Consider the following 25,603-nt stretch of genomic DNA (forward strand, 5'->3'; position numbering starts at 1 on the left):
AGAACGGACACATCAGACCAGCTAGGTTTGAAATGTATGGGCCCAAGAATCGGACGCGGCGCGAGCGCATTGCCATCGATTTGGCACGAAGAGATAAACGGCGACCCACCTGGCCACTTTTGATAGGCTCGTGCACCATTTCCCCTGGTTCCCCTCAATCCAAATAGTGCCGTCCCGGCGTCCCCCCCATCGGCTACCTTTCCTCATCCCACGCGACGCCCATGCCAGCCACACCTGTTCGACCACCTGACCCGCGCGCGCCCTGATGGCTCCCGCGCTCACCTCCAACCCGCCCTCCTTCCGTCCCCTCACGTCCCCACTCCGCCGTCGTGCCGCCACCGTCCCATGCCGCGTCGGTAAGCCCGGCAAGGACTCCTCCGCTGCGGATGACGCTACCGGCCCCAACAAGAGGCCCAACCTCTTCGCGGACTTCGGGAATGCCAAGTCGCTCATACAGGCGTTCCCGTCGCAGTCGCTGTTCGCGGGCGGTGGCAGGGGCAGGAAGGACCCGCAGACGGTGTTCGTCGCAGGCGCCACAGGGCAGGCCGGGGTCCGCATCGCGCAGACCCTGCTGCGGCAGGGGTTTGCCGTGCGCGCTGGTGTCCCGGACCTAGCGTCGGCGCAGGAGCTAGCGCGGCTGGCGGCGGCATACCGGCTCATCTCCCCCGCGGAAGCGCGGCGGCTGAACGCGGTAGAGGCGGGCTTCGGTGACCCCGACGCGATAGCCAAGTCCATCGGCCCCGCCGCGAAGGTGGTGGTCACCGTCGGCTCGGCCGAGAAAGGGCCAGAAGGCGGAGGCGTCACCACCGACGACGCGCTCCGAGTGGTGCGGGCCGCAGATCTCGCCAGCGTGGCGCACGTGGTTGTCGTGTATGACGAGGGGGCGGCCAGCGGCGGCCTTGGCGGCGGGGGCTCCACTTACAATGTGCTCGACGGCTTCACGTCCTTCTTCTCCAACCTCTTCTCGCGAGAGCAGCAGGCGCTGACGCTGAGCCAGTTCTTGGCCAAGGTGGCGGAGACCGATGTCAGGTATACACTGGTGAAGGCTTCACTCACCGACGACTATACCCCTGAGAGCTACTACGCCCAGCTGGTACTCACGAAGGAGGGAGTATCGCCTAGCGACACAGGCAAAGTATATACTATATATAGAGCTTATAGAAATTGATGATTCATTTCCCAGTGTTTCATCAGTGTATAATTGTCTTCATTATTTCTTACACGTGCACTAAATTAATGCTCCGTTCGTTTTTGTGTTTCGCTAGGTGTCAAGGTCACAGATTGCAGCCCTTGTAGCTGATGTCTTCTCCAATGTGGCAGTCGCTGAGAACAAAGTAATTAAGGAAACTATATATCAATTAATTTTACCTAACTGTAGTAACGTGGTAGTCTTGCAGCTTGCAAGTCAACACCATGAGACAAATTTATTATGCAATTTATTTGCTACAGCCCTTAGAGCTTCTATGGAACATAGGAATTTCAGTATTTCACTATATGTGCCCGTGCGTTGAACTATCATTTGAACTTGTTTAATTTCTTTCTAGTTTCACGATGACAAATATACTCCTCTTCTATCGTTGAACTTGTTTAATTTCTTTCTTCCCGCTTTATGATTTCTATACCCATCATATGCAGTTATAGTGTCAGAAATACATTATGCCTATTTTGCTTTATTTTTTTATTTATGCCCGTGCCGTGGTACTTTATTTTTATTTATATCCGTGGTACTTGTTACTCAATTGGCACTTAAAATTGGTGATATTTTTCTTATTTTCTAGGTCGTCGAAGTTTCAACTTCCTCGTCAGCAACAGCAAAGAACATAGCCGAGGCTTTCACGTTAGTAGCTATCACCTTTCCTAATTCATTGATTTATTACTTGACTTGATCCATTTGTTACAATGTCATGGTATCAATGCTTTTTTTTTTTAAAAAAACTCGGTCGGGAGTGAAAAGACCACCTCCATGATATGCTTTCTCCTACCGTGTGAGGCACACATATATGTTAGATTTTTACTTGTGTTTTAAGCCGTCTTAGTCTCTACACTAGGATCGGTCTCATCCTGAAATTCGTTCCCACTAAGATTTTGAACTCAGGACCTGAGAAGGACTAGTTAAACTACCTAACCAATTTAGCTTAGCCAAAAACCTTTTCACGGCTTAATGTTTTTAAATCATCTAATCGACCATAGTCTACATGGCATCGATAAAGTTATTGGTTATGATTAGTCATCATTAAGCTCATTTTTTGCTTGCTTTATGTTTGTTCGGCAACATGGCATTGTTCTAGTTCGTAGGCCGTGCATATGATAGTGTGAAACACTGTATAGAGTGTACTGTTTATAGATTAGAGTTTGAAATATAACTTGAGGTTGAGGTGGAGCTTGTGTGAGGATTGAATTGTCGCTTTGATTGGCCACTTGACAATTTTTTCTGTTCCTAGGTGTTCGAAATTCATGATTACATGAAACTTGAAGCATCATCTTTCTCAGTTTTGTACAACACATGTACGTTGTCTCTACAGAGCTATCCCTGAAGACAGAAGAAGAACAGAGTACCTAGAAGCTGCTGCGAAAGCACAAGCCGAAGAGGAAACGTTGGCCTCAGAACGAGCTAATAAAAAAGCCGAAGCGGCTGCCAGTAAATCTGAAGCCGACACGAAGACGACACCTTCAGAGGAGGCAGCTGCTACTCCTAGCGCGGTGAACGGGGCTCAGGCCTCTCTAGAGAACCTCTTGAGTAGAGCCAAAGTGATCAGTGCGGATTTCTCGTGGGAGAAGTTCAGCACACAGTTTGCCGACGTGACGACCCCTCTAACCTCATCACTAGAGAAGGAACCCAACAAGGCACAGATAGCCACTGTGCGAGGCCAGGAAAAAGCGAAGAAGCTGGCACCGCGGATTGCTGTTGTGAAGCCAGCAGCGCAGAAGGCGAAGCAGCCGGATCCCAAACCAGAAGTGAGAGCACTGTTTGGTGGCCTCTTCAAACAAGAAACGGTGTATGTGGATGATGACTAAAACGAGGAGCGCCAATTTATCCTCTACGTGATTTTCTTTCTTTTGTTTTTTTTGTTTGTCCAGTGCCTTGGTGTACTCTTGAAATAGGAACGCTTAAAGTTGTACAAAAATTGGCTATATATAAGAACCAATGATCATGTGTTACAGAAGATTGTCGATACATTGACGAGAGTCAAGTGTTGCCGGACGGAATACAGGAGAGGAGCGACAGATGCAGCTACCGAGTAGTGGGCTATAGGAAACTATGGCTGATGGGCCAAAAAGAGGAGTGCGCGTGCGGAAGCCCAAATTGAAGGTCCAAAGCCGCGCCCCTTTTGAACCCCGCACCCTGTTCGCCCACGTCCCCTCCTCCATTTGCGCCCTCTGCCTAGCTCTCTCGCTCTCTCTCTCTCGCTCTGCCCACGCGAACCGAGAACCTCCGCCACCGTCCGCCGACGTCCACTGCCTGTTCTGTGGCCGCCGTTACGCCTGTGCCCCGTCTAGAGCCACGGTAAGCTTCGCCTTGACGCCAACTACTCGGGACACCCTTCGGTGTGCCCTCCCCCTCTCTGGTCTGTCCGGTCTGCGCTCACCGGAGTGGTTCTTGCGCAGCCGGAGCTCCGTCACCGTCGCCCTGTCGCGTCCCTGTGCCTCCGCCGTTGCCCCGTGCCTCCAGCGCTTCCCCTCAAGGTGAGCAACCTCTCTGCGCCCCTATTTCCCTGTGTACTGCACTGGTTAACACGCAATTGCTCGTCGGAGTTTCCCCGCGACGCCGTTAGGCTGCCTTGCTGTGTGTAGCGCCCTCTGGTGCTCCCGCGCCGGCATGGTGCCCTCGGCTGAGTCCGATAGATCCCCCTGTGCGCGCTTAGGCCAACCCCCAAGCCTCTGGTGCCCCATCGTGGTCGGTCTGCTCGTCTCCGGCGAGTTCTTACCACGTGACCGAGCGACGCCTCCGCGACCATGTCCGCCCCCTGCCGTTAGATCTCGGCTGTTCGCCTGAGATCGGACAGTGTAGAGCTAACCCGAGTGGATCTAATCATAGCCGCCCCATCCAGATCCAACTGTCTCTCCTCTCTCCCCCTCACCCGCGTCTGTGCCCCTAGGCCCGACTGGTCGGCCCACCCTGGCTCGCTGACGCCCTGGCTCCGCATGTCAGTCGCGTCCGCGCGCCCGCGCCCGCGCGATCTAATCTAGGTCGTCGGTTTCTGATCCGATGGCTGAGATTACCTCGTACCCCTTTGTGTGGTCGTTTTGCTTAAGAACCCCCCTGGTTTTAGGAAATCAACCCATCGTCCTCTGTTTTAGCGCATAGGTCCCTGGTTTCTTTAGAATAGCCCCTGAACTTTTATTTAATTACAGATTTAGCCTTAATTTCATATTTCAAACTTTAAAACTTGTTTATTTCATATCTTTTTCATATGAACTCCAAATTTAGTGGTTAAAATTGCAAAATGTTCACAAGATTATTCTCTGTTCAAATAAAATATAACCAACTGTAATCTGTATACCTTAATTTTACACTTAGAATATAGGATTAATGTTTATGTTAGTTTATTTATTTAATAAAATAAATAAAATGAAAGCCTTAGGAGTTAAAACATATTGAATTTTGTGAGATTAGTGTTATGCATTTCATGGATTCATTTTTGGTTTAACCTTTAGACCCTAATGTGATAAATAGAATTAGGTATGTAATTATGGATAATATTTAAAGGATAATCAAATTCCTAAATGAGAGTAGTTCATCTTATAATTTAATATTTTCTTTGTGTAATTATTACTTAACCTTTTTGAGCTATGTTTCAACACTTAGAGAGTAATCAATCCCCAATTAAGATTAGTCCATTTTACATCTTGATCTTATTCTCCTTTATTTAGTGTTACCTCTTTTTGAGTTGTGTTCCAATGTTTGTACATGTTTGATGTGATGTTCATTTTTTACTTTCCAGATGTATTGAATGTATGCTCACTTTATTTAGACAACGAGCAGCTCGTGGTTCCTGAGTGTGTTGCCGAAGATCCCTCTGAGCAACAACCTGGTGAAGGCAAGTGTCCTCAGACAGCACTTTGAGGTCCAGCCCATCTAAGAAAAACCTAACCTAGCACTGTCTCTCCCAGCCCCAGGCAGCCAGGCTCCCAGCCGTAATGCAACGCCGCCACCCGTCCCTAGGCCCTAGCGGCTAGCTCGCGCGAGCGCGTCCTGCTCTGTGATCTCAGTGCTCTGTGCTCTCTCGGTCTCTCCCAGCCCCAAGCTCCCAGCGCCAGCCGCCAACTCGCCTGCTCGCCAGCACGGCAGCACAGATTGGCCTTGCTTTTTACCTGGCCAGAAACCAGAAGCTAGCACGGCAACATGGATTGACTCGCCTTGCTTTTTACTTAACTTTTTACTATTTGCTGCCTTAATCATGAGAATGTATGGGCTATTTAATCATGAGAATGTATGGGCTGCTTGCTACATTGCTTTTTATGTTAGCCAAGAGCCCAAGACTTATCACTTATGTTAGCCAAGAGCCCAAGACTTATCACTTATGTGCTACATTAAACTATGTGTGCTCCGGATTTATATGACTTTTATCTATGTTTAATTAAGACTTGTGTTTACAATTTTTATATTTGTTGTTAAGTTTTGAATATATGGTTTCATGGTGTGATTTTACCGAACAAAAATATCGGTTCCCGTCCGATTTCGGCTTTAATCCGACCGGATTGTATCGGTTTTCGATTCCCGTATTTATCCCGTTCGTTTTCGTTACCGATATATCTCGTTTTCGTTTTCGTCCCGCAAGGTAAATATGAAAATGAAAACGGTAGAGGTATTTTACCGATCGTTCCCGACCGTTTTCATCCCTACTCAGACCTACTATGTCCTACTATACTTTATAATTCACTGTCCCGCATTACATTACTGAAACTTAAGGATTGACTAGTTTGTGTTTCCCTTACCCTTGTTTACCTTTTTTGGGTTAATCATGGTTAGCTTATGCTATTGCTTAAACTTAATCAATGAACATGATGTGATCTTTTATGATACAATGATGTTATCCCGATGGGGTCCTTGTGATTACTTTAGGGGGCTCAGGCTCTTTCCTGAGTGCCTCTTCGTAAGGACCTGTTTGGGGAGTGACAACCCGGGATAACAGTGCAACCATGAGGGTGGAATGGGACGACCTTAGCTGATTAATTAGAGGAACCAGAGAAGTAGTTGGCTTCACCGTAGGGCCATCAATGGGGTCCGGGCACAGTACTTGCTCTGCCGAGGTTGGTTGCAGAGGTTCTTTGATTTGGTTTTGTTAGTCACCCTTCCTTTGGGGAGATGTATTGTGTTTATCAAAGTGGAGAAACCTAACGGGCGGCTATGACTTCTAGGAAATCTTTGTAAAGGCATACGTAGTGTGAGACCATGCTAGGTCACCTTGGTAGTGATCAATGGGGAGGCTAGAACCCCGGGCAAAATGGGAATCACAGCTTGTGGGTAAAGTGTGCGACTTCTGCAGAGTGTTAGAAACTGGTATATCAGCCATGCTTACGGTTATGAGCAACCTTGGGATCCTCTTCGATTAGAAGAACAATGGTTACTTTTATGATGATGATTAACAATGGTGAATATAATCCTGATCTCTGGTATTTCCTCTTGGAGGAAGTGCCTCTAGGTAATAATTGGGTTATTACTAAAACTTGGCTCTACTTATAGTAATAAAACTTGACCAACTAAAAGCAACTGCTTAACTTTAAACTCCACATATAGCTAGTCCACTTTAGCCAAACGGGACATTTGCTGAGTACGTTGAAGTGTACTCACCCTTGCTTTACAAACCACCCACCCTAGGTTGTCCCCATTGTTCTCAGTGCTCAGGAGGTGAAGATGGCAACATGGATGACTTCGAGGAGTTCCAGGAATACGATGAGTTCTAGTTTATCTTAGTGGCAACCCACAGTCAGCTGCCTGTGAAGGCTTTCATTCTACGTTTTGTTACTCCACACTTTGATATTATTGTTGAACCCTATGTTTATGTAATAGACTCTGTGGATGTCTCAGACATCTTGATGTAACTAAGTACCTTTCTGCTATTTAATTCAAGCATTGTGTGATGATGTCCAATTATGTAATCGCTGTGTACGTGAGTTCTGATCCTGGCACGTACATGGTTCGCATTCGGTTTACCTTCCAAAACCGGGTGTGACATAAGTGGTATCAAAGCCTTGCTGACTGTAGGACCGCTAACCTAGACTAGAATGGTCGACCTAAGGACTATAGACCTCTACTCTTACCTTGACCTTAGTGTCTTTTCAAAAGTTGGTCATCTTGACCAACTCTATGTTATTTACTTATCTCAAAAGGTTTTGTCTCACTTTCCTTTCTGTTTACTTTCTGGTCCCATAGTTCTATTCTTACTCTTGTGCTTACGATGTCTTTTGTAGATGGCTTGTCTCAGGTGCACTGCACGTAAGTCTGTGATCCCCTTTTTGCCTTCTCGCCTGGCAGAGCGTCCACTACGTCGCACGGTGTCAGGTCAGTCCAGCCAGCTGGAGAGACTGCATCGTCGCCTGCACGAGGAGCAGGAGCGCCGACGCCAGGAGTAGAAGCAGGAGCAGCAGGACTCTTCCCCCTCGCCTTAGCGGGAGGTGGAGTCTGAGAGGCCGCCTTCCCCTGCACCTCAGCCAGAGATGCCCCCTACACCACCACAGGGCATCCCGGCTGCTGGAGGAGACCCCGATGGAGACGGAGACGACGACGACGACGACGCCGGTGGCAGTTAGAGCCATGACACGGAGCGTTCGGAGGAGCCGGAGCCGGAGGGGTGGATCGCTATACTCATCACTCATGACGCCGCTCGTAGGTGTCACTTCCACGACGCTCTTGATACCCTGCTGCGTCGGGCCTTCGACCGACACACCTGGTCTATCGAGTATCGTTGTGTAGTCTACCAGCATCGTCGCGGGCTATACCCAGACCTGTGGGAGGCTACTTTCTTGGTGCGCCGTCCGAACGATGAGCTCCGGGGTGCAGAGGCCTTCTCAAAGCACTATTCTATCACTGAAAGGGACACTGCCGAGGCAGCCATGCAAGATGCAGCACAACGGGCACTTTCTCAGTATTGTTCGTTGTTCAGTGGGGTAGCTGATGGCCTTGACCTGAAGTACTACCCTCGTCGTTCGACCGACAGTGTTGGAGGTGTGATTGTCTCACCAGTTGGTGAAAGCAATCCCAGGCTGAGCAGCATGGTCAACCTGGCCGCCGTGCTCAACACAGAGTTGGACCACGCCCTTGACGAGTTGGGCAAGGTTCGGGCGGAGGTTGCAGAATTGTGTGTTGAATGCGCGGCACGCCACTATCTTGATGGTGGTTCTCCCGCCCCTGTTGGGATTCAGCACCCTTACCATTCACCGCCCCGTGGTCGCTTTGACTATGGTACCCCAGACTGTAGGACCCGCATAGATTTAGATCCATAGATCGATGGAGTCAGAGTCTGTAATAATGCTTACTTCAGTGTCTTAGTCTAGTCTGTCTTAGTTGGAGTTAGTTTGGTTATCTTTTGTTGGATGCTTGTCATGATGAACATGTAATGAAGTTGGATCTTTGTAATGATTGTCACCAAGGGGTGGGTATCTCCTTCAACTTGGTGTAAATATTAATAAAGTTAGTCATTTAGTTGGGTAGTCCATTTATTTCCACTTTCCTCTTTATCTGAGAAGTTGTCAGTGAAGATGATCAATTGTTCAGTGCTGTGAAGATTTCCGTATATCTTTTCTTATGCTGAAAGACTGCAGAGTCAGATCTGATATGTGTGTGATTTCTACAGATGTTAGAGAACAGGCCCAGAGGTGCGAGGCGTGCTCAGCCAGAGCAGTAGGCACCCCAGGAGGAGGTAGCTCCGCAGCAGCATTTGCCACCGCCACCCCCGATGACCATTGAGCAGATGTTTTTGATGCAAACCTAGGCAGTTCAGGTAATTGGTTAGACATTAGCAGCGATGCAGCAGGTTCAGCAACAACAACCACCACCTCAGCCTCCAGTGCAAGTCCAGATGCCACAAGTGCCTAGAGACAAGCGGGCAGAATTCATGAGGGGCCATCCCCCTGTCTTTGCCCACTCCGCTGACCCCATGGACGTGGAAGATTGGCTGCGTACCATGGAGCGTGAGTTGCACACTGCCCAGTGCAACGACCGTGAGAAGGTATTGTATGGTCCCCGACAGTTGAGGGGAGCAGCACAGTCTTGGTGGGAGTCTTACCTCGCCACCCATGCCAACCCTGAAGCCATCACTTGGGAGGAGTTCAGGGACAACTTCCATCGCTACCATGTGCCCGAGGGACTGATGATAGTGAGGAAGGAGGAGTTTCTCGCCCTGAAGCAAGGTCCCCTGTCCGTTAGTGAGTAAAGGGATAAGTTTCTGCAGCTGTCATGTTACGCCCCAGAAGACGTCAACACGGATGCAAAGAGACAGTATCGCTTTCTGAGAGGATTGGTGGATCCCCTCCATTACCAGCTCATGAACCACACTTTCTCCACCTTCCAGCACTTGATAGACAGAGCAATCATGACTGAAAGGAAGCGTCGGGAGATGGAGGATAGGAAGCGCAAGATTGGTGGACCTCAGGCTGGGAGTAGCAGTCGTCCCCGCTACTTAGGCAACTCGCCACAGCAATTCAAGCAAGGCCATCAGCACCAATATCAGCGTCAACACCAGCACCAGTACTAGAGGCAGTTTCCTCAACAACAACAGCAGCAGTATCGTCAGAACACTCAGCTGGGAGGAAATTAGTACCAGCGTCAGAACAACTAGGCAACTCGTCTTCCTGCCCTAGCAACCAACCAGAATGGCCAAGCAGCCCCAGCACAAGTAGGAGGTCGTGCATGCTTCTACTGTGGAGAACAGAATCACTGGGCGAAGAATTGTCCAAAGAAAGCAGCCCAGCAACCGCAAGCAGTCAATGCCCTAGCAAGACAAGGAGCACCACAACAAGCACCAGGAGTCCGTGGTCAGGCCTACAACCGTGGAAAGGTGAACCACCTAGAGGCCGAAGCAATCTAGGATGCTCAGAACATGGCAGTAGGTATGTTTCCGGTCGAATCCTACCCAGCAAAAGTATTATTTGATACTGGTGCCACACATTCTTTTGTTTCTGCATCTTGGGTAGAATCACATAACATCCCCATAGAACCAATGATCCCACCTTTGAGAGTTAATTCAGTTGGGGGAAAAGTTCAGTTCGATAGGATTTGTCCGAATCTAAGGATTGAAATAAGGGGGATAGCCTTCCCCGCTAGCCTAGTAGTAATGGGAACTCAAGTGTTAGATGTCATCCTAGGGATGAATTGGCTACACAGAAATCAAGCCACTGTCAGTTGTGACAAGAGGATAGTTAAGTTGGTGTCCCCATCCAGAAAGGAAGTAGTAACCAAGTTGTACTTACCTGAACTAGAGGAAGCAGCCTGTCACCATTTATCAGTAGATGACAAGGAGTCCAATCTAATTGAGGCAATTAGGATCGTGTCAGAATTTCCCGATGTATTCCCTGAAGAGTTACCAGGCATGCCACCTGAAAGGAAGGTTGAATTTGCCATAGAGCTTATCCTAGGCACTGCCCCTATTTCCAAGAGAGCTTATCGAGTGTCTGGACCAAAGTTGGTGGAACTCAAGAAGCAAATTGATGAGTTGTTAAAGAAAGGTTACATCAGGCCAAGTACCTCACCTTGGGCAGCCCAGTATTATTTGTGGAGAAGAAGGATGGTACGAAAAGGATGTGCATCGATTACAGAGCTTTGAATGAAGTCACTGTCAAGAACAAGTACCCCCTGCCCAGAATTGAAGATTTATTTGATCAGTTGAGAGGAGCCAGTGTGTTCTCAAAGATAGATCTGAGGTCAGGTTACCATCAGCTGAGAATCCGACCCTCAGACATACCGAAGACATCATTCATCACCAAGTATGGACTATATGAGTTCATGGTTATGTCATTCGGATTGACGAATGCGCCAGCTTACTTCATGTATCTGATGAACAGTGTGTTCATGGACTACCTCGACAAATTCGTAGTGGTGTTCATTGATGATATCCTTATATATTCCCAAAATGAGCAAGAGCATGAGGAACATTTGAGGAAGGTACTTCAAAGGCTACGAGATTGCCAGTTGTATGTCAAGCTTAGCAAGTGTGAGTTCTGGATCAGCGAAGTTCTATTCTTGGGTCATATTATAAACCGAGATGGACTAGCTGTGGATCCAAAGAAAGTAGCAGCAATTCTGGACTCGAAAGCACCAAAAGATATCCGAGGAATCAAGAGTTTCATTGGAATGGCCAGTTACTATCGGCGTTTCATTGAAGGTTTCTCCAAGATTGCCAGACCAATGACATCCCTGCTAGCAAAGAAGGTTGAGTTCAAGTGGACCCCAGCGTGCCAAGAATCATTTGAGATGTTGAAGCAGAAGTTGACAACAACGCCGGTATTGGTTCTACCAGATGTTCATAAGCCAATCTCGGTATACTGTGATGCTTCGTACACTGGACTAGGATGTGTGTTAATGCAGGAAGGGAAAGTAGTGGCATACTCGTCCCAACAATTGAAAGTTCATGAGAAGAATTACCTCACTCATGATTTGGAGCTAGCAGCAGTGGTTCATGCACTGAAAACCTGGAGACATTATCTTTATGGGCAGAAGTGTGATATCTACACGGACCACAAGAGCCTCAAGTACATATTCACTCAGTCAGAGTTAAACATGAGGCAGCGAAGATGGCTGGAATTGATCAAAGACTATGAGCTAGAGATTCATTATCACCCAGGCAAAGCAAATGTGGTTGCAGATGCTCTTAGCAGGAAGAGTCAAGTCATTATGTTGGCCGCTCACCCGATGTCGTTTGAGCTAGCAAAGGAATTCGACAGGTTGAGTCTCGGATTTCTGAACAACACTCAAGGAGTGACAACTGAGCTAAAGCCCACTCTGGAGCAAGACATCAGAAAAGGTCAGAAGGATGATGAGAAGATCAACGAGATCCGGCAGCTGATCATTGATGGGAAAGGTCCATATTTCCATGAAGATGCAGAAGGAGTGGTATGGTTCAAAGATAGACTGTGCGTTCCCAACATCACCTCGATTTGGGAACGGATTCTCAAGGAAGCTCATGAGACAACATATTCTGTACACCCTGGTAGTGAGAAAATGTACCAAGACTTGAAGAAGTGATTCTGGTGGTATGGTATGAAAAGAGAGATAGTAGAGTATGGTGCTAGATGCGACAGTTGTCAGAGGATCAAGGCAGAACATCAGAGACCCGCAGGTTTGTTGCGGCTGTTGCAGATTCCGCAGTGGAAATGGGATGAGATTGGGATGGATTTTATAGTTGGTCTGCCCCGCACTCGAGCTGGTTATGACTCCATCTGGGTAGTAGTGGACCGTTTGACAAAGACGGCCCATTTCATACCAGTCAAGACCACCTATAACAGTGCAGTGTTGGCGGAGTTATACATGTCTCGGATTGTGTGCTTGCATGGTATTCCAAAGAAAATAATATTGGATAGAGACACCCAGTTCACTTCTCATTTTTGGCAGCAGCTCCATGAAGCTTTGGGTACTCACTTGAAATTCAGTTCAGCTTATCACCCGCAGACAGATGGCCAGACTGAGAGAACCAACCAGATTCTTGAGGATATGTTGAGAGCTTGTGCTTTGCAAGACCAGTTAGGTTGGGACAAGAGGCTACCGTATGCAGAATTCTCTTACAACAACAACTACCAAGCCAGTCTGAAGATGTCACCATTTGAAGCACTTTATGGGAGAAATTGCAGAACTCCATTGCATTGGGACCAACCCGGCGAAAGACAGGTATTCGGTCCAGAGATTATGCTTGAAACCAAAGAGAATATCAGGATGATCCGGGAAAATCTGAAGACAGCGCAGTCCAGACAACGAAGCTATGCTGACACCGGAAGAAGGGAACTCAGTTTTGAAGTGGGAGACTATGTCTACTTGAAAGTGTCACCCATCAGAGGAATTAACCAAGAGGTTTGGAGTCAAAGGCAAGTTAGCACCTCGCTATATCGGCCCGTATCAGATTCAAGCCAGACGTGGAGAAGTGGCTTATCAACTCAGCTTACCAGAGAATCTATCTGCAGTGCATGATGTGTTCCACATGTCTCAGTTAAAGAAATGTTTGCGAGTACCAGAAGAGTAGTTGCCAATGGAAGACCTTGAAGTTCAAGAGGATCTAACATACGTTGAGAAGCCAACGCAAATTCTGGAGACAGCAGATCAAGTCACCCGGAGGAACACCATCAGAATGTGCAAAGTTAAATGGGGCCATCACTCAGAAGAAGAAGCAACCTGGGAAAGAGAAGATGATCTGAGAGCCAAGTACCCTGAACTCTTTGCTAGCCAGCCCTGAATCTCGAGGGCGAGATTCTTGTAAGGGGGATAGGTCTATAACACCCTGAATTTGAGGGTATAAAATTTCTTTCTAATGATCACCCAAATTCATGTGTTACTCTTCTCTATCACACTCTAGTTTCTCTCTCTAGTTTTCTCTCTCTCTTTCTCTTTTAATTAGAGTTAATTGTATTAGTGAGGGATTATTTATTTTATTTTTCCCAAAACATATGAGTCATGGAATGTTGCATCATATGGAGCCTAAATATTCTTTGAATTGTTGCATATATTTGAATTGGTTTGAATTTGAAACTTCATTTGAATTTGAATTGAAAACCCTAGAGAAAATAAATAGAAAAGGCAATAGAAATTCCAGGGAAATAGGAAAAGCCAATTCGGCCCAAGGCAGCCCATTAAGCCCAGCCCCCGCGCGCGCGCGTCCCTGTGCCAGACAGGCGGACCCCGCCTGTCGGTGCAAACCCGAGCGCCCTCTCTCCCTCGCTCTCTCGCTGCTCTGTGGGACCGACCTGTCGGCGCCGTTGCTCTCGCCCACGCCCACCTTCCCTCTCTCTGCCCCACCGACCCCACCTGTCAGCGCGTCCCTAACCTCTCGCCCACGATCTCCCCGCCGTGGACGCGCCACGTCCGCTCGTTCTCCGGCCACGACCGAGCCCTCAAGCCCCTTTTGAACCCCGCGCCCTGCTCGCCCACCTCCCCTCCTCCATTTGCGCCCTCTGCCTAGCTCTCTCTCTCGCTCTGCCCACACGAACCGAGAACCTCCGCCACCGTCCGCCGACGTCCACCGCCTGTTCCGTGGCCGCTGTTGCGCTTGTGCCCCGTCCGAAGCCACGGTAAGCTTCGCCTTGCCGCCAGCTACTCGGGACACCCTTCGGTGTGCCCTCCCCCTCTCTGGTCTGTCCGGTCCGCGCTCACCGGAGTGGTTCTTGCGCAGCTAGAGCTCCGCCACCGTCGCCCCGTCACGTCCCTGTGCCTCCGTCGTTGCCCCGTGCCTCCAGCGCTTCCCCTCAAGGTGAGAAATCTCCCCGCGCCCCTATTTCCCTGTGTACTGCACTGGTTAACGCGCAATTGCTCGCCGGAGTTGCCTCGCGCTGCCGTTAGGCCGCCTCGCCGTGTGCAGCGCCCTCTTGTGCTCCCGCGCCGGCGTGGTGCCCTCAGCTGAGTCCGCCAGATCCCCCTGTGCGTGCCTAGGCCAACCCCCAAGCCTCTGGTGCCCTACCATGGCCGATCTGCTCATCTCCGGCGAGTTCCTGCCGCGGGACCGAGCGGCGCCACCGCGCCCATGTCCGCCCCCTGCCGTTAGATCTCGGCCGTTCGCCCGAGATCGGACAGTGTAGAGCTAACCCGAGCGGATCTAATCGTAGCCGCCCGATCCAGATCCAACCGTCTCTCCTCTCTCCCCCTCACCCGTGTCTCTGCCCCTGGGCCCGGTTGGTCAACCCGCCCTGGCTCGCTGACATCCTGGCCCCGCCTGTCAGTCACGTCCGCGCGCCCGCGCCCGCGTGATCTAATCTGGGTCGTCGGTTTTTTATCCGATGCCTGAGATTACCCCGTACCCCTTCGCGTGGTCGTTTTGCTTAAGAACCCCCTAGTTTTAGGAAATCAACCTGTCGTCCTCTGTTTTAGCGCATAGGTCCCTTGTTTCTTTAGAATAGCCCCTGAACTTTTATTTAATTACAGATTTAGCCTTAATTTCATATTTCAAACTTTAAAACTTGTTTATTTCATATCTTTTTCATATGAACTCCAAATTTAGTTGTTAAAATTGCAAAATGTTCACAAGATTATTCTCTGTTCAAATAAAATATAACCAACTGTAATCTATATACCTTAATTTTACACTTAGAATATAGGATTAATGTTTATGTTAGTTTATTTATTAATAAAATAAATAAAATGAAATGAAAGCCCTAGGAGTTAAAACATATTGAATTTTGTGAGATTAGTGTTATGCATTTCATGGATTCATTTTTGGTTTAACCTTTAGACCCTAATGTTATAAATAAAATTAGGTATGTAATTATGGATAATATTTAAAGGATAATCAAATTCCTAAATGAGAGTAGTTCATATTATAATTTAATCTTTTCTTTGTGTAATTATTACTTAACCTTTTTGACCTATGTTTCAACACTTAGAGAGTAATCAATCCCCAATTAAGATTAGTCCATTTTACAACTTGATCTTATTCTCCTTTATTTAGTGTTACCTCTTTTGAGTTGTGTTCCAATGTTTGTACATGTTTGATGTGATGTTCATTTTTTACTTTCCAAATGTATTGAATGAATGCTCACTTTATTTAGACAACGAGTAGCTCGTGGTTCATGAGTGTGTTGCCGATGATCCATCTGAGCAACAACCTGGTGAAGCCAAGTGTCCTCAGACCTACTATGTCCAACTATACTTTATAATTCACTGTCCTGCATTACATTACTGAAACTTAAGGATTGACTAGTTTCTGTTTCCCTTACCCTTGTTTACCTTTTTTTGGGTTAATCATGGTTAGCTTATGCTATTGCTTAAACTTAATCAATGAACATGATGTGATCTTTTATGATACGATGATGTTATCACGATGGGGTCCTTGTTATTACTTTAGGGGGCTCAGGCTCTTTCTTGAGTGCCTCTCTGTAAGGACCTGTTTGGGGAGTGACAACCCGGGATAACAGTGCAACCATGAGGGTGGAATGGGGCACCCTTAGCTGATTAATTAGAGGAACTAGAGGAGTAGTTGGCTTCGTCGTAGGGCCGTCAATGGGGTCCGGGCACAGTACTTGCTCTGCCGAGGTTGGTTGCAGAGGTTCTTTGATTTGGTTTTGTTAGTCACCCTTCCTTTGGGGAGATGTACTGTGTTTATCAAACTGGAGAAACCTAACGGGCGGCTATGACCTCTGGGAAATCTTTATAAAGGCTACGTAGTGAGACCATGCGAGGTCACCTTGGTAGTGATCAATGGGGAGGTTAGAACCCTGGGCAGAATGGGAATCACGGCTTGTGGATAAAGTGTGCGACCTCTGCAGAGTGTTAGAAACTGGTATATCAGTCGTGCTCACGGTTACGAGCAGCCTTGGGATCCTCTTCGATTAGAAAAACAATGGTTACTTTTATGATGATGATTAACAATGGTGAATATAATCCTGATCTCTGGTATTTCCTCTTGGAGGAAGTGCCTCTGGGTAATAACTTGGTTATTACTAAAACTTGGCTCTACTTATAGTAATAAAACTTCACCAACTAAAAGCAACTGCTTAACTTTAAACTCCACATATAGCTAGTCCACTTTAGCCAAACGAGACATTTGCTGAGTACGTTGAAGTGTACTCACCCTTGCTTTACAAACCACCCCACCCCAAGTTGTCCCCATTGTTCTCAGTGCTCATGAGGTGAAGCTGGCAACATGGATGACTTCGAGGAGTTCTAGGAATACGATGAGTTCTAGTTTATCTTAGTGGCAACCCCCAGTCAGCTGCATGCGAAGGCTTTCATTCTACGTTTCGTTACTCCGCACTTTGATATTATTGTTGAACCCTATGTTTATGTAATAGACTCTGTGGATGTCTCAGACATCTTGATGTAACTAAGTACCTTTCCGCTATTTAATTTAAGCATTGTGTGATGATGTTCAATTATGTAATTGTTGTGTACGTGAGTTCTGATCCTGGCACGTACATGGTTCGCATTCGGTTTACCTTCCAAAACCGGATGTGACAGCGGCCTGGCACGGGCCCACAGGCGTCGCTAGGCCCAACGCCCGCGAGCCACGGCTCCGGCCCATGCACGACACATCGGCCTGCTGACCGTGTTGGGCCGGCCCGTTAGTCCGTTGGACCATTTGGTTAAATCAGCGTAAAATGTTAAAAAGTGATGCAGGAGGTGGGGTTCGAACCCACGCCCTAATGGAAGAAGGGCGGGAGACACTGGGTGAAGCCGTCTAACAAGTAGAACATCATGATCAAGTGTTTTTAATATTGAATATAAACTATACATATGTAAATACGATTTTTTGTAAAATAAAAAATATAATCGTGCTGGGCCAGCACTACGGGCCGAGGCTACGGCCCAAGCACGACACGACGCTCGTGTTGGGCAGGCCCAGGCACTATTAAATGGGACGTGCCCCGGGCCGACCCGCCAAACAAGGCCCATTTGGCCATCTATACCTCCACACGATAATGATGGTTCTCGCCTCAGTTGCCGACACCTCGTTCGCCATCCTACTTTTTCTCTCTCCCCTCATGCCTCTGCCTCCACGCCGCCCCATTCTCGATAGAGGGTGTGGGAGCAGGCGCCTCCTCCCCGTATTTATCCAACACCAGCCCCGACACCGACCCGTGTAGTGGCTATTGCTCGTCCACGAGGACATTTTACAGCATGCGCGCACCATCGTTTTCGCCGTCGTCGGACATCATGTTCGTCTTCCTGGCCTTCGCCCTCTTCTTCCTCCCCAACCTGCTGACCCCGCCCACGGTCGCAGCCGTGAGCCGACCGACGCTCGTCGACGCGGGTACGGGGTGAGTCGGTCTTGCTCCTAGCCTTTCTCCGTGCGTGCCGCCGAGGAGGACACGGTGGCGCCTGCCACGCTTAGGTTATCTTGGCGATGAGGAGTACAGGTATGAGATATTGGACAACCAAGGCCCGTAGCGTGGTAGTAGTAGGCATATGCTACGGAATTGGTGGTGGTGTTGTGTCACCTCGGCGGGTCTAGGGCTGGGAATGCACTTGCATTCTTTCGCCCTTCTCGGACTGACGCCTGGTGCGGGTGCCTCTCGGTTTGGAGTTGCTCCGGCTGGGCTTCTTTATCCGCTTGCGTGCTCTCTCCCTATGTGTATCTCCAGATGCCCAGGTCTTCGTCGTGTCCTTCTCTAGCAACGAACATGTATGCCTGCTTCTTCCCTTCTCTTCCTGCTCTACGAAACCTTGAAGTGGGGGAGGCGAGGGATGGTGACCCTGATTTGCTGCCTATGGTACCTATTCAATGGCTCAGCATCGCCTGTCCACATGACATTTTCCTTACCACGGTGTCGACTCGGTATGTTTCTACATTTATATGTACATGTCACCTATCCTTTTATCATTGCAAAAATTATTGTGTTGTTCCTCTGTTGTGTTGGGTGTTAGTTTTTTGTTGTGCTAAGGACTGAACATAATTTGGGTGTGTTAATATTTTATTTATTGTCTGCATGTGGTTTGTGTTCTTCTGATGATGGCTCATGAATCCTACAAAATATGTGTTAGGATTTGGAGATCCATGCGGGCACTACCACAGAGTGCTCGTCCCTTTTGTTCTTGGCTCTTGCATGCATTAGGTCATTTATAAGACCACATTGGCGTAAAGGATTCCATGGTATTTGAGGTTGCTGAATTAGATGGAGCAGCAATGATTTGTCACGCTAACAGTAAAAGGAAAAGTTATTTGTTGATTTTAAACGTTAGTAATTGCTACGAAGTACCATAATTTGTATGGAGTACATCCAGTTTTTATTGATGCCTGACTTTAGCAACCACTCCATATTTTGATCAATCTTTTTAAGTTTGAGTTCATGTGACTTATTTAGAAACTTGAGCTCACAAACTTCCTCTTATTTAGTCTATGTATGATAGAATTATATCATTCTATAATCTCTATTCGTTCGAGCAGTCGTTGTGAACTCTCTTCTAATCGCTCCCTTCATTGATCGTGTTGTACCAAAACATATTAGATAGAGTAAACAACATCAGTTAGTCAAATAAAAAAAATTATTATACGGAGAGCAGAGACAATTAATAAAAAATCTTAAGATTTTTTTAGTGGATAGTTTACGTGGGTATTGTTGTGAGCCGTCGTAACGCACGGACAAACATATAATTTAGTATAGTTACGCAGCGGATTTGAGAGACCCATATCAGAAATTGTCTACACAGCACAAGCAGTAACTTCTTTACAGCGATAACAGTTGCGGTGACAAACAAGAGGGTGGAACGAAGATTCAATAGGAAAGAAAACACGACGCAGTCATGCTGCCAGGACCCCACCAAGAACACTGTCACCTCCCTGTCCTTATGTCAAGACAAAGATATGTCCATACAGCTGCTTCTAAAATAGCTCATCTTCATCCAAAAAATCAAAAATCAAACTCACCTGTCGCCTGCAAAGTCGATTTGTCAAATCCATGTCAGCAATGCAACAAAGGGTACCGCACTGAAGTCGCTCATCAAAACACATTTGAGGCCAACATGGCTGAGTTCTCAGGTCCATGATAAATTAACTATAAAGTTTGCACGATAGCTAACTTATGGCCTTACAGCCAATTTGGAAGTTTTTGAACGGAATAAAGGTGCAGCGAAACATTACTTTTCCCTTCTGGTAATGAATGAATTACATGCTTTAACAACTCAGAAAAAAGCACCAGTATCTTGCAACAGCCTGCCTACTCTGCATGTCTTCTGTGCGAGAATCACAATTTAAGATGATTATTGTGTGGTCAATTAGTTTGAAATTAGCTGCGCCTTTATTTTTTTCGAACAAGCAGGAGAGTTGCGTATCTTTTTTATCAAAAGGTGAAATAGGGAAAAGAAATCCCAAAACAAAAACCTCAACCCCTCACTCCCCCATTATAAATAAAATCAAGGGAAAGAACAGGGGAGAAGTCACACCTCCACACAACCCAGATTACCACTAATCTTGTTGTAAGGCTACCAGGAAAGAAATACCCTCAGCACCAGCCAAACTCCAGAATAGTGCCTCTTCCTTTGCTAGAAGAGCCTTTAGGGCTGATTTGGTGACCAGGGATCCCGAGGGGAAGAAATCCTCTTGCTATTCAAAATTGAATTGCGAGGGGATTCCTCCCCCATGGATCCTCTAGGGATCCCTAATCACCAAATTAGCCCTTAGGAGGCTAGGATTTTCCCCATCGATTCTATAATATAATACTCCCACCGTCCCAAAATAGTATTTGTTTTAGCTATTGGTTTTTATGTCTATATTAAAATTGATGATGATGAATCTAGACATATATATAAAACACATACATAAAGTATTGTATGAATCCGATACTTTCTTAAAACAAATTTTAATTTGGGACATAGGGAGTATAATATAATATTCCAAACATGTCAAGGGATTTAGCTGTTATTTATGGTAGAAACAGAATTTGAGGCTCAAAGGTAATATTCACAAACTTGACCAAAAAAGATTATCTTACCCACCTTGTTAAAAAGGACATCCCTGCCATTCAAATGCATGATTCCATCCTTCAAGGTGCACTTCCAACGATTCTTGGTCCTTGACACCTTTTAAGCCATTGAAGAGGATGTAAGACAAAGTGGACTGAAACTAGAGGGAAAACATAAGCATGGATAGTAAATATTAACTTAAACAAAGTGCACCTACTTTATCAAATTGTGCAAGTACAAGATGTTGTGTGTTAGGTTCATCCTCCCCTTGCTCAAGGTCATCTAACTCCTCGTCGTCGTCTTCATTAAGAGGAGGTTCATCATCATCATCATCATTATCATCATCTCCAGCATCATTTCTTTGTTTTGGTGTTCCAACAGCAGGTGTAGGAGCTCGATACTCCGCTAATAAACATAACAAAAATATGTAAAAGATAAGTAACTAAAACAATGATTCAGCAATAAACATACAAAAAGTTTGATGAGAATTTACCAGATTCTCCAGGGGTATTATAATCTTCGGTTGGAACTCCTGGAAAGAAAAATTGCTGGAAGAAAAATATCACAGTAAGTTTGTACTGAAATAAAGCATTGTAGTCACCTTGAATCCCATTAGTTTAAGAATAATACATCATTGTAGTTATCTTGAATCCCATCACGCTGCGGAATAACTGGAGTGATTGTCTTGGTTGGTGTTTCAAGCTTATTGCCGATGGAACTCCAAAGTTGATTCGCATTTTCCTAAATATAGATTAACAGAACTGATGCCTTCACACAAGATATAGCACATTCAAAGAATTTTTATGAACAGAGGAATATTACATAAATCAATAGATGGAAAAAGAACTAGGTCATTCTAGTTGGACATACTCAATATATTCCATTACAATAGAAACATATTCTCAGCTTACAAAATGAATGATTTAGTTACTTCTCGAGAGGATCTGGTCATTAAATATAAAGAGGATGCACAATGCACCAGAAGTACAAGCTTTGAAACTCTGTTAGTGTCCAAGTTGGCTCTTCATGACAATTTGGGTGCCTATTTTCTTCTTAACAGAATGCCACCTAGTTCCTGTTAGGTTGGTCTAGTTTTTTTAACAATACTAACTCCATTAGACCATACCAATATACCATGTATCTAATAGCTACTAGTTGTGTCTTGCTGTACTCACACATCAAAAACACCATGTTAAAGTATGGCATGCCATGGCTTTAGTGTGCAAACTATGGAAAAAAACACGAATGTATGTTTGGTGGGTCAGATGCTAAAGGAAGTGTGGAATATCAGAGTTACTTGCATAAAACAAAAGCTAGACATATCCCATCCTGATAAAAACAAAAAAACTAGACATATCCCATCCTAAATAAGGCATGGCTGTGAACCGAAGACTTGTTTAATTGTAAAGGGATGAGGAAACAAATCCTCAAACTGTGCAACCAGTCATAGCATAGCACTAAATAACTCAAGGAAGCACACACATATTTGAAGTAATCTATGAAGGAAAAGTAATGCCAGATAATGAATTGAATTTATCACTGATAGTTACCTTTGACACAACAAATTCTACTATCTGATCAGCACTTCCATCTTGTTGTGGTACAAAAGAACCAGAAGGGAGCTGACCAGGATACTCATCCCTCTTGCGTTTCCCAGAAGACATCATCAAAAAATCCTACAAAAACAAACGAAACAAAATGAAACTGCAACAATCAGGACTCAATATAATAATGCAAATGGATTAATTACCTGGACAAGCAATACAGGTAAAATGAGTTCAGACCTATTGCCGAGCTGCTAATGCCTAATGGTTTTTGCACCACCCAAGGTTAAACTAGTTGGACTCCACAATAGAGTTCATGCTAAAGATATGCTAAACGCCTAAACCTCATAACTAAATGATATATTATATGAGACATAGATTTGAGAACATAAAACAAAGCGAACATGAAAACTTCCAGTTTAACTCTAAATAAAATGCTACAAAATATGCCTATGAAGAAACACCATGCAGCATTATTACAAGTAAACATTGCACGAAGTCCAACGATAGACCATGAGTACCACCAGCACATATAATGCTACCAGAACAAACTGAACTACCTAATCATGGCGGCATGTTTATTCTGCAGTTTCCATAAACATCACACTTTTAATCACTTCCACAGAACACTTTTGTATAACTTGTTGGAAGCAACCGGACTTTTCGATTGTCTGCCGACTGTTTCTTCATTCAATCCGAAATTCAAATATACACCACCATCGAAGGAGAAAGACTACTTGTGATATACAGATCACAGATGAAGTCAAAAAAAAATATCGAACATGTAGGACAGCTGTGTATCTTTATGTTAATACGGGTAAAGAACCCTGTAAGACATGCCAGAAACACACACACACAAAGACACACCCAAGTCCTAATATATCATTCGCGTCACATGAAATAATTGTTTAAACAGAATTTGAGAACAAGATTCGCAGTGTGTTTCACATCACCAATTATCCTTATAAATAAAAATACCATCAATTGTAAAATCATAACAAATATATCAGAATCGTAAAACTAATAAACCCAATCAATACTAAAATTGATGAACGGGCTAATATTATTATCAGAAGGGGCAGTAACCAACTATTAACTCTAGATACATATTCTATTTATCCACAACCTCATTCTGGAAACATATCATCAGGGAGCAATGTTCTACAGAAAAAAAATGAGAGCCCAAAACAAATGAGAATAACAGATGGAATCCTCGATACAACATTACTGGTTATCCATGCTCTCAAATGATCTGTGGCCTTATATTTTACCTGAGTCAGTGGCTGAGGCTGCACGCCCCTGTCAGGATCTTCACGGCCTTCCACATAAGCTGTACATTATGAGTCACACAAATCATTTCGGTTATTGTTTTCCCAAACTATATTAGCTCCAAATAGACTAAACTAGGGATGCATTTCACACGTGGAGTCGTGGACAACAACCAGAGAACATAAGCATGAACATACCGACATTCACATCAACACCCAGCGGCCTCTGATTCATCCAAGGGGAAGGTGGTGGCTGCAAAAACTTCAAAACATGACAAAAAGCTAACAACAAGGGAGAAAAACTAGTCACAAATTACAGTACAGTACAAATTTATAATACCATGTAGGGACTTGGATGACCAGCTGTTGGGTCTGCCCCATTTATTGCCATCCCATTCCTGACATCGCTGATCGGTGAGGGGGCATAATCGGAAGGGCCAGTGGGTATGTTGTACATCGCTGTGTCTGTCCCTGGCAGAGGAGTCTGGATTGGGGTCTGCAATGGTGTCTGAAAACAAATACAAGTAACTCGTTCAGAACCTCGCGTCCCAATTGCGTAGAAACATTTTAACGTACAGCAGACGATGGATTCGGTCTCACCGGCGGGAACAACATGTCAGCGGTCGGGGTGGCGTACTCCTCAGATGTGGCCTCGTACGGCACGTTCAGGTCGTGCACGGGCGGTGTCGTGCCGGTGGTGCCTCCGACGGACGCGGCAGCAGCCTTGGTTCGGTCTATGTTCCCCGAGATCGCGCCACAGTGTAGCATTTTCATCTCCCAGAGCTAGGGTTTCCTCGGCCGGATCGGAGAGGCAACCGTCAAAATCGCTAAAATCAAGAAAAAATTGAAGGGGACGAGAGCTGAAGATCGATAAATCAGAGGTTCTTACAGCCTGGAGCTCGTTTAGGACGGCGTCACCGACTCCGTAGGTGATGAAATCCTCGCGGACCTTGGAGATGACGTCATCAATGACAGAGATGTAAACGGTCGAGACGTTGCTGCTTGCCATGACGGCAGCGGCGGAGGCTAGGGTTTCGGCGGCCGGAGGAGAGGCTTCGGCGGAGGAGGGGAAGGGGTTGCGGAGGAGCGGAGACGGACGAGAAACACGGGAATTAAGGACAGAATATAAATAGGTTTGCATCCCGTGTCGTCAAGTGGCTGGGGTATTTGTAACCCACCGCAAACCAGAGTCACTGCTACCGAATTTTTTTGTATTTTAGCCCTGAAACTGAAGTAAATTCACGTTTAGACCTAAAAAATTTTAAATGCAGTTTTGGACCCTTTGCTCGGCGCCATAGCCTGTGGCGCCGAGCTAAAACAGCTCGGCGCCACCGTCTGTGGCGCCGAGCTTTGGCGCCGAGCTAGGAAAAAACTGGAAACGGCCTTCTCTGTGCGCGCGTTTCTTGTCTTGTGCTCGTTCCAAACCAACGCCGCCGCCGACTTCCTCAATCGCCGCCGCCTCCCCGGACTCCGGCTCGCCGCCGCCCGCCCGCCCCGGCCCAGCTCCGGCTCGCCTTAGCGAGCCCCGCCCGACGTCGCCGGAGCTCGCCGCCCGCTCGAGCTCCCCCGAGCTCGGTCGCCGCCGCCCGCTCGAGCTCCCCCGAGCGCGGTCGCCGCCGCCCGCCCTGTGCCGCGCCCGAGCTCCGCCCACTGCCGCCCCGAGGTCGCCGGAGCTCCGCCCGCCCACTGTCGCGCCCGAGCTCCCCACGAAGCCCACTGCCGCCACCGCCCGCTCCGTCCCCGGTAGCTCCCGCTTCCATTGCCGACCATTTTTTTTTTAATTTCTTAATTTGTAAACTAGTAGTAATTAGTTAGGTATCCACTTATTTATTATTTAGTAAATAGTTAGATAGTTTGTTGTTATTGTTTATTAAAATAGTTAGCTAGTTTGTTGTTTTAGTTGCGTAGTATATTGTTAGTGTTTAGTAAATTCTTAGTGATTAAAATAGTTAGCTAGTTTGTTGTTATAGTTGCGTAGTATATAGTTATCATTTTGTTTAGCGCATTGATATTATATGTTTTCTGTGTTGGCAACCATCGTGTTGTCGTTTATTCGCAGGTTCTATAAACATCACTTTACAGGGGAGGTGCTGCCAAATTTTTTACTGACAATTGGTTTTTTTGTACGTAGGTGTTCGTCCGACTTGACCTTCTCCACCGTTAGCTGGAGTCGTACGCGTTCTCAGGTATACATAGTATTTCGTACATTATTTATAGATTATGTAATTTCGTTTGATGTGTTCATTTAATATTTACTGTAT

General features: G+C 46.3%; 2 protein-coding genes across 3 annotated transcripts; one reads left to right on the forward strand and one right to left on the reverse strand.

Annotated features, from left to right (window-relative positions):
• The first annotated feature begins 209 nt into the window (after nucleotides 1–209).
• LOC100383193 (Protein plastid transcriptionally active 16 chloroplastic) lies at nucleotides 210–3,160 on the forward strand. Its single transcript, NM_001175856.1, has 4 exons — nucleotides 210–1,135; nucleotides 1,266–1,334; nucleotides 1,779–1,837; nucleotides 2,523–3,160. The coding sequence occupies exons 1-4, from the start codon at nucleotides 266–268 to the stop codon at nucleotides 3,013–3,015; spliced, it is 1,491 nt and encodes a 496-aa protein (NP_001169327.1). The 5' UTR covers nucleotides 210–265; the 3' UTR covers nucleotides 3,016–3,160.
• Nucleotides 3,161–19,230: 16,070 nt separating this feature from the next.
• On the reverse strand, nucleotides 19,231–24,528 carry LOC100282260 (transcription factor/ transcription initiation factor). Of its 2 annotated transcripts, none has more exons than XM_008656734.4 (11): nucleotides 24,232–24,528; nucleotides 23,943–24,125; nucleotides 23,683–23,850; nucleotides 23,541–23,604; nucleotides 23,346–23,404; nucleotides 22,081–22,206; nucleotides 21,161–21,271; nucleotides 21,024–21,078; nucleotides 20,748–20,935; nucleotides 20,564–20,647; nucleotides 19,231–19,503 (listed from the first exon to the last, which is right to left on the reverse strand). In XM_008656734.4, the coding sequence occupies exons 1-11, from the start codon at nucleotides 24,481–24,483 to the stop codon at nucleotides 19,480–19,482; spliced, it is 1,314 nt and encodes a 437-aa protein (XP_008654956.1). In that variant the 5' UTR covers nucleotides 24,484–24,528; the 3' UTR covers nucleotides 19,231–19,479. The 2 variants fall into 2 exon arrangements, with proteins under 2 accessions (XP_008654956.1, NP_001148644.2); NM_001155172.2 differs by having other exon boundaries at nucleotides 19,270–19,503; nucleotides 23,541–23,595; nucleotides 24,232–24,484.
• Nucleotides 24,529–25,603: the final 1,075 nt, after the last annotated feature.

Source organism: Zea mays, chromosome 8 (assembly GCF_902167145.1).
Source record: "Zea mays cultivar B73 chromosome 8, Zm-B73-REFERENCE-NAM-5.0, whole genome shotgun sequence".
NCBI classification, from domain to species: Eukaryota; Viridiplantae; Streptophyta; class Magnoliopsida; order Poales; family Poaceae; genus Zea; species Zea mays.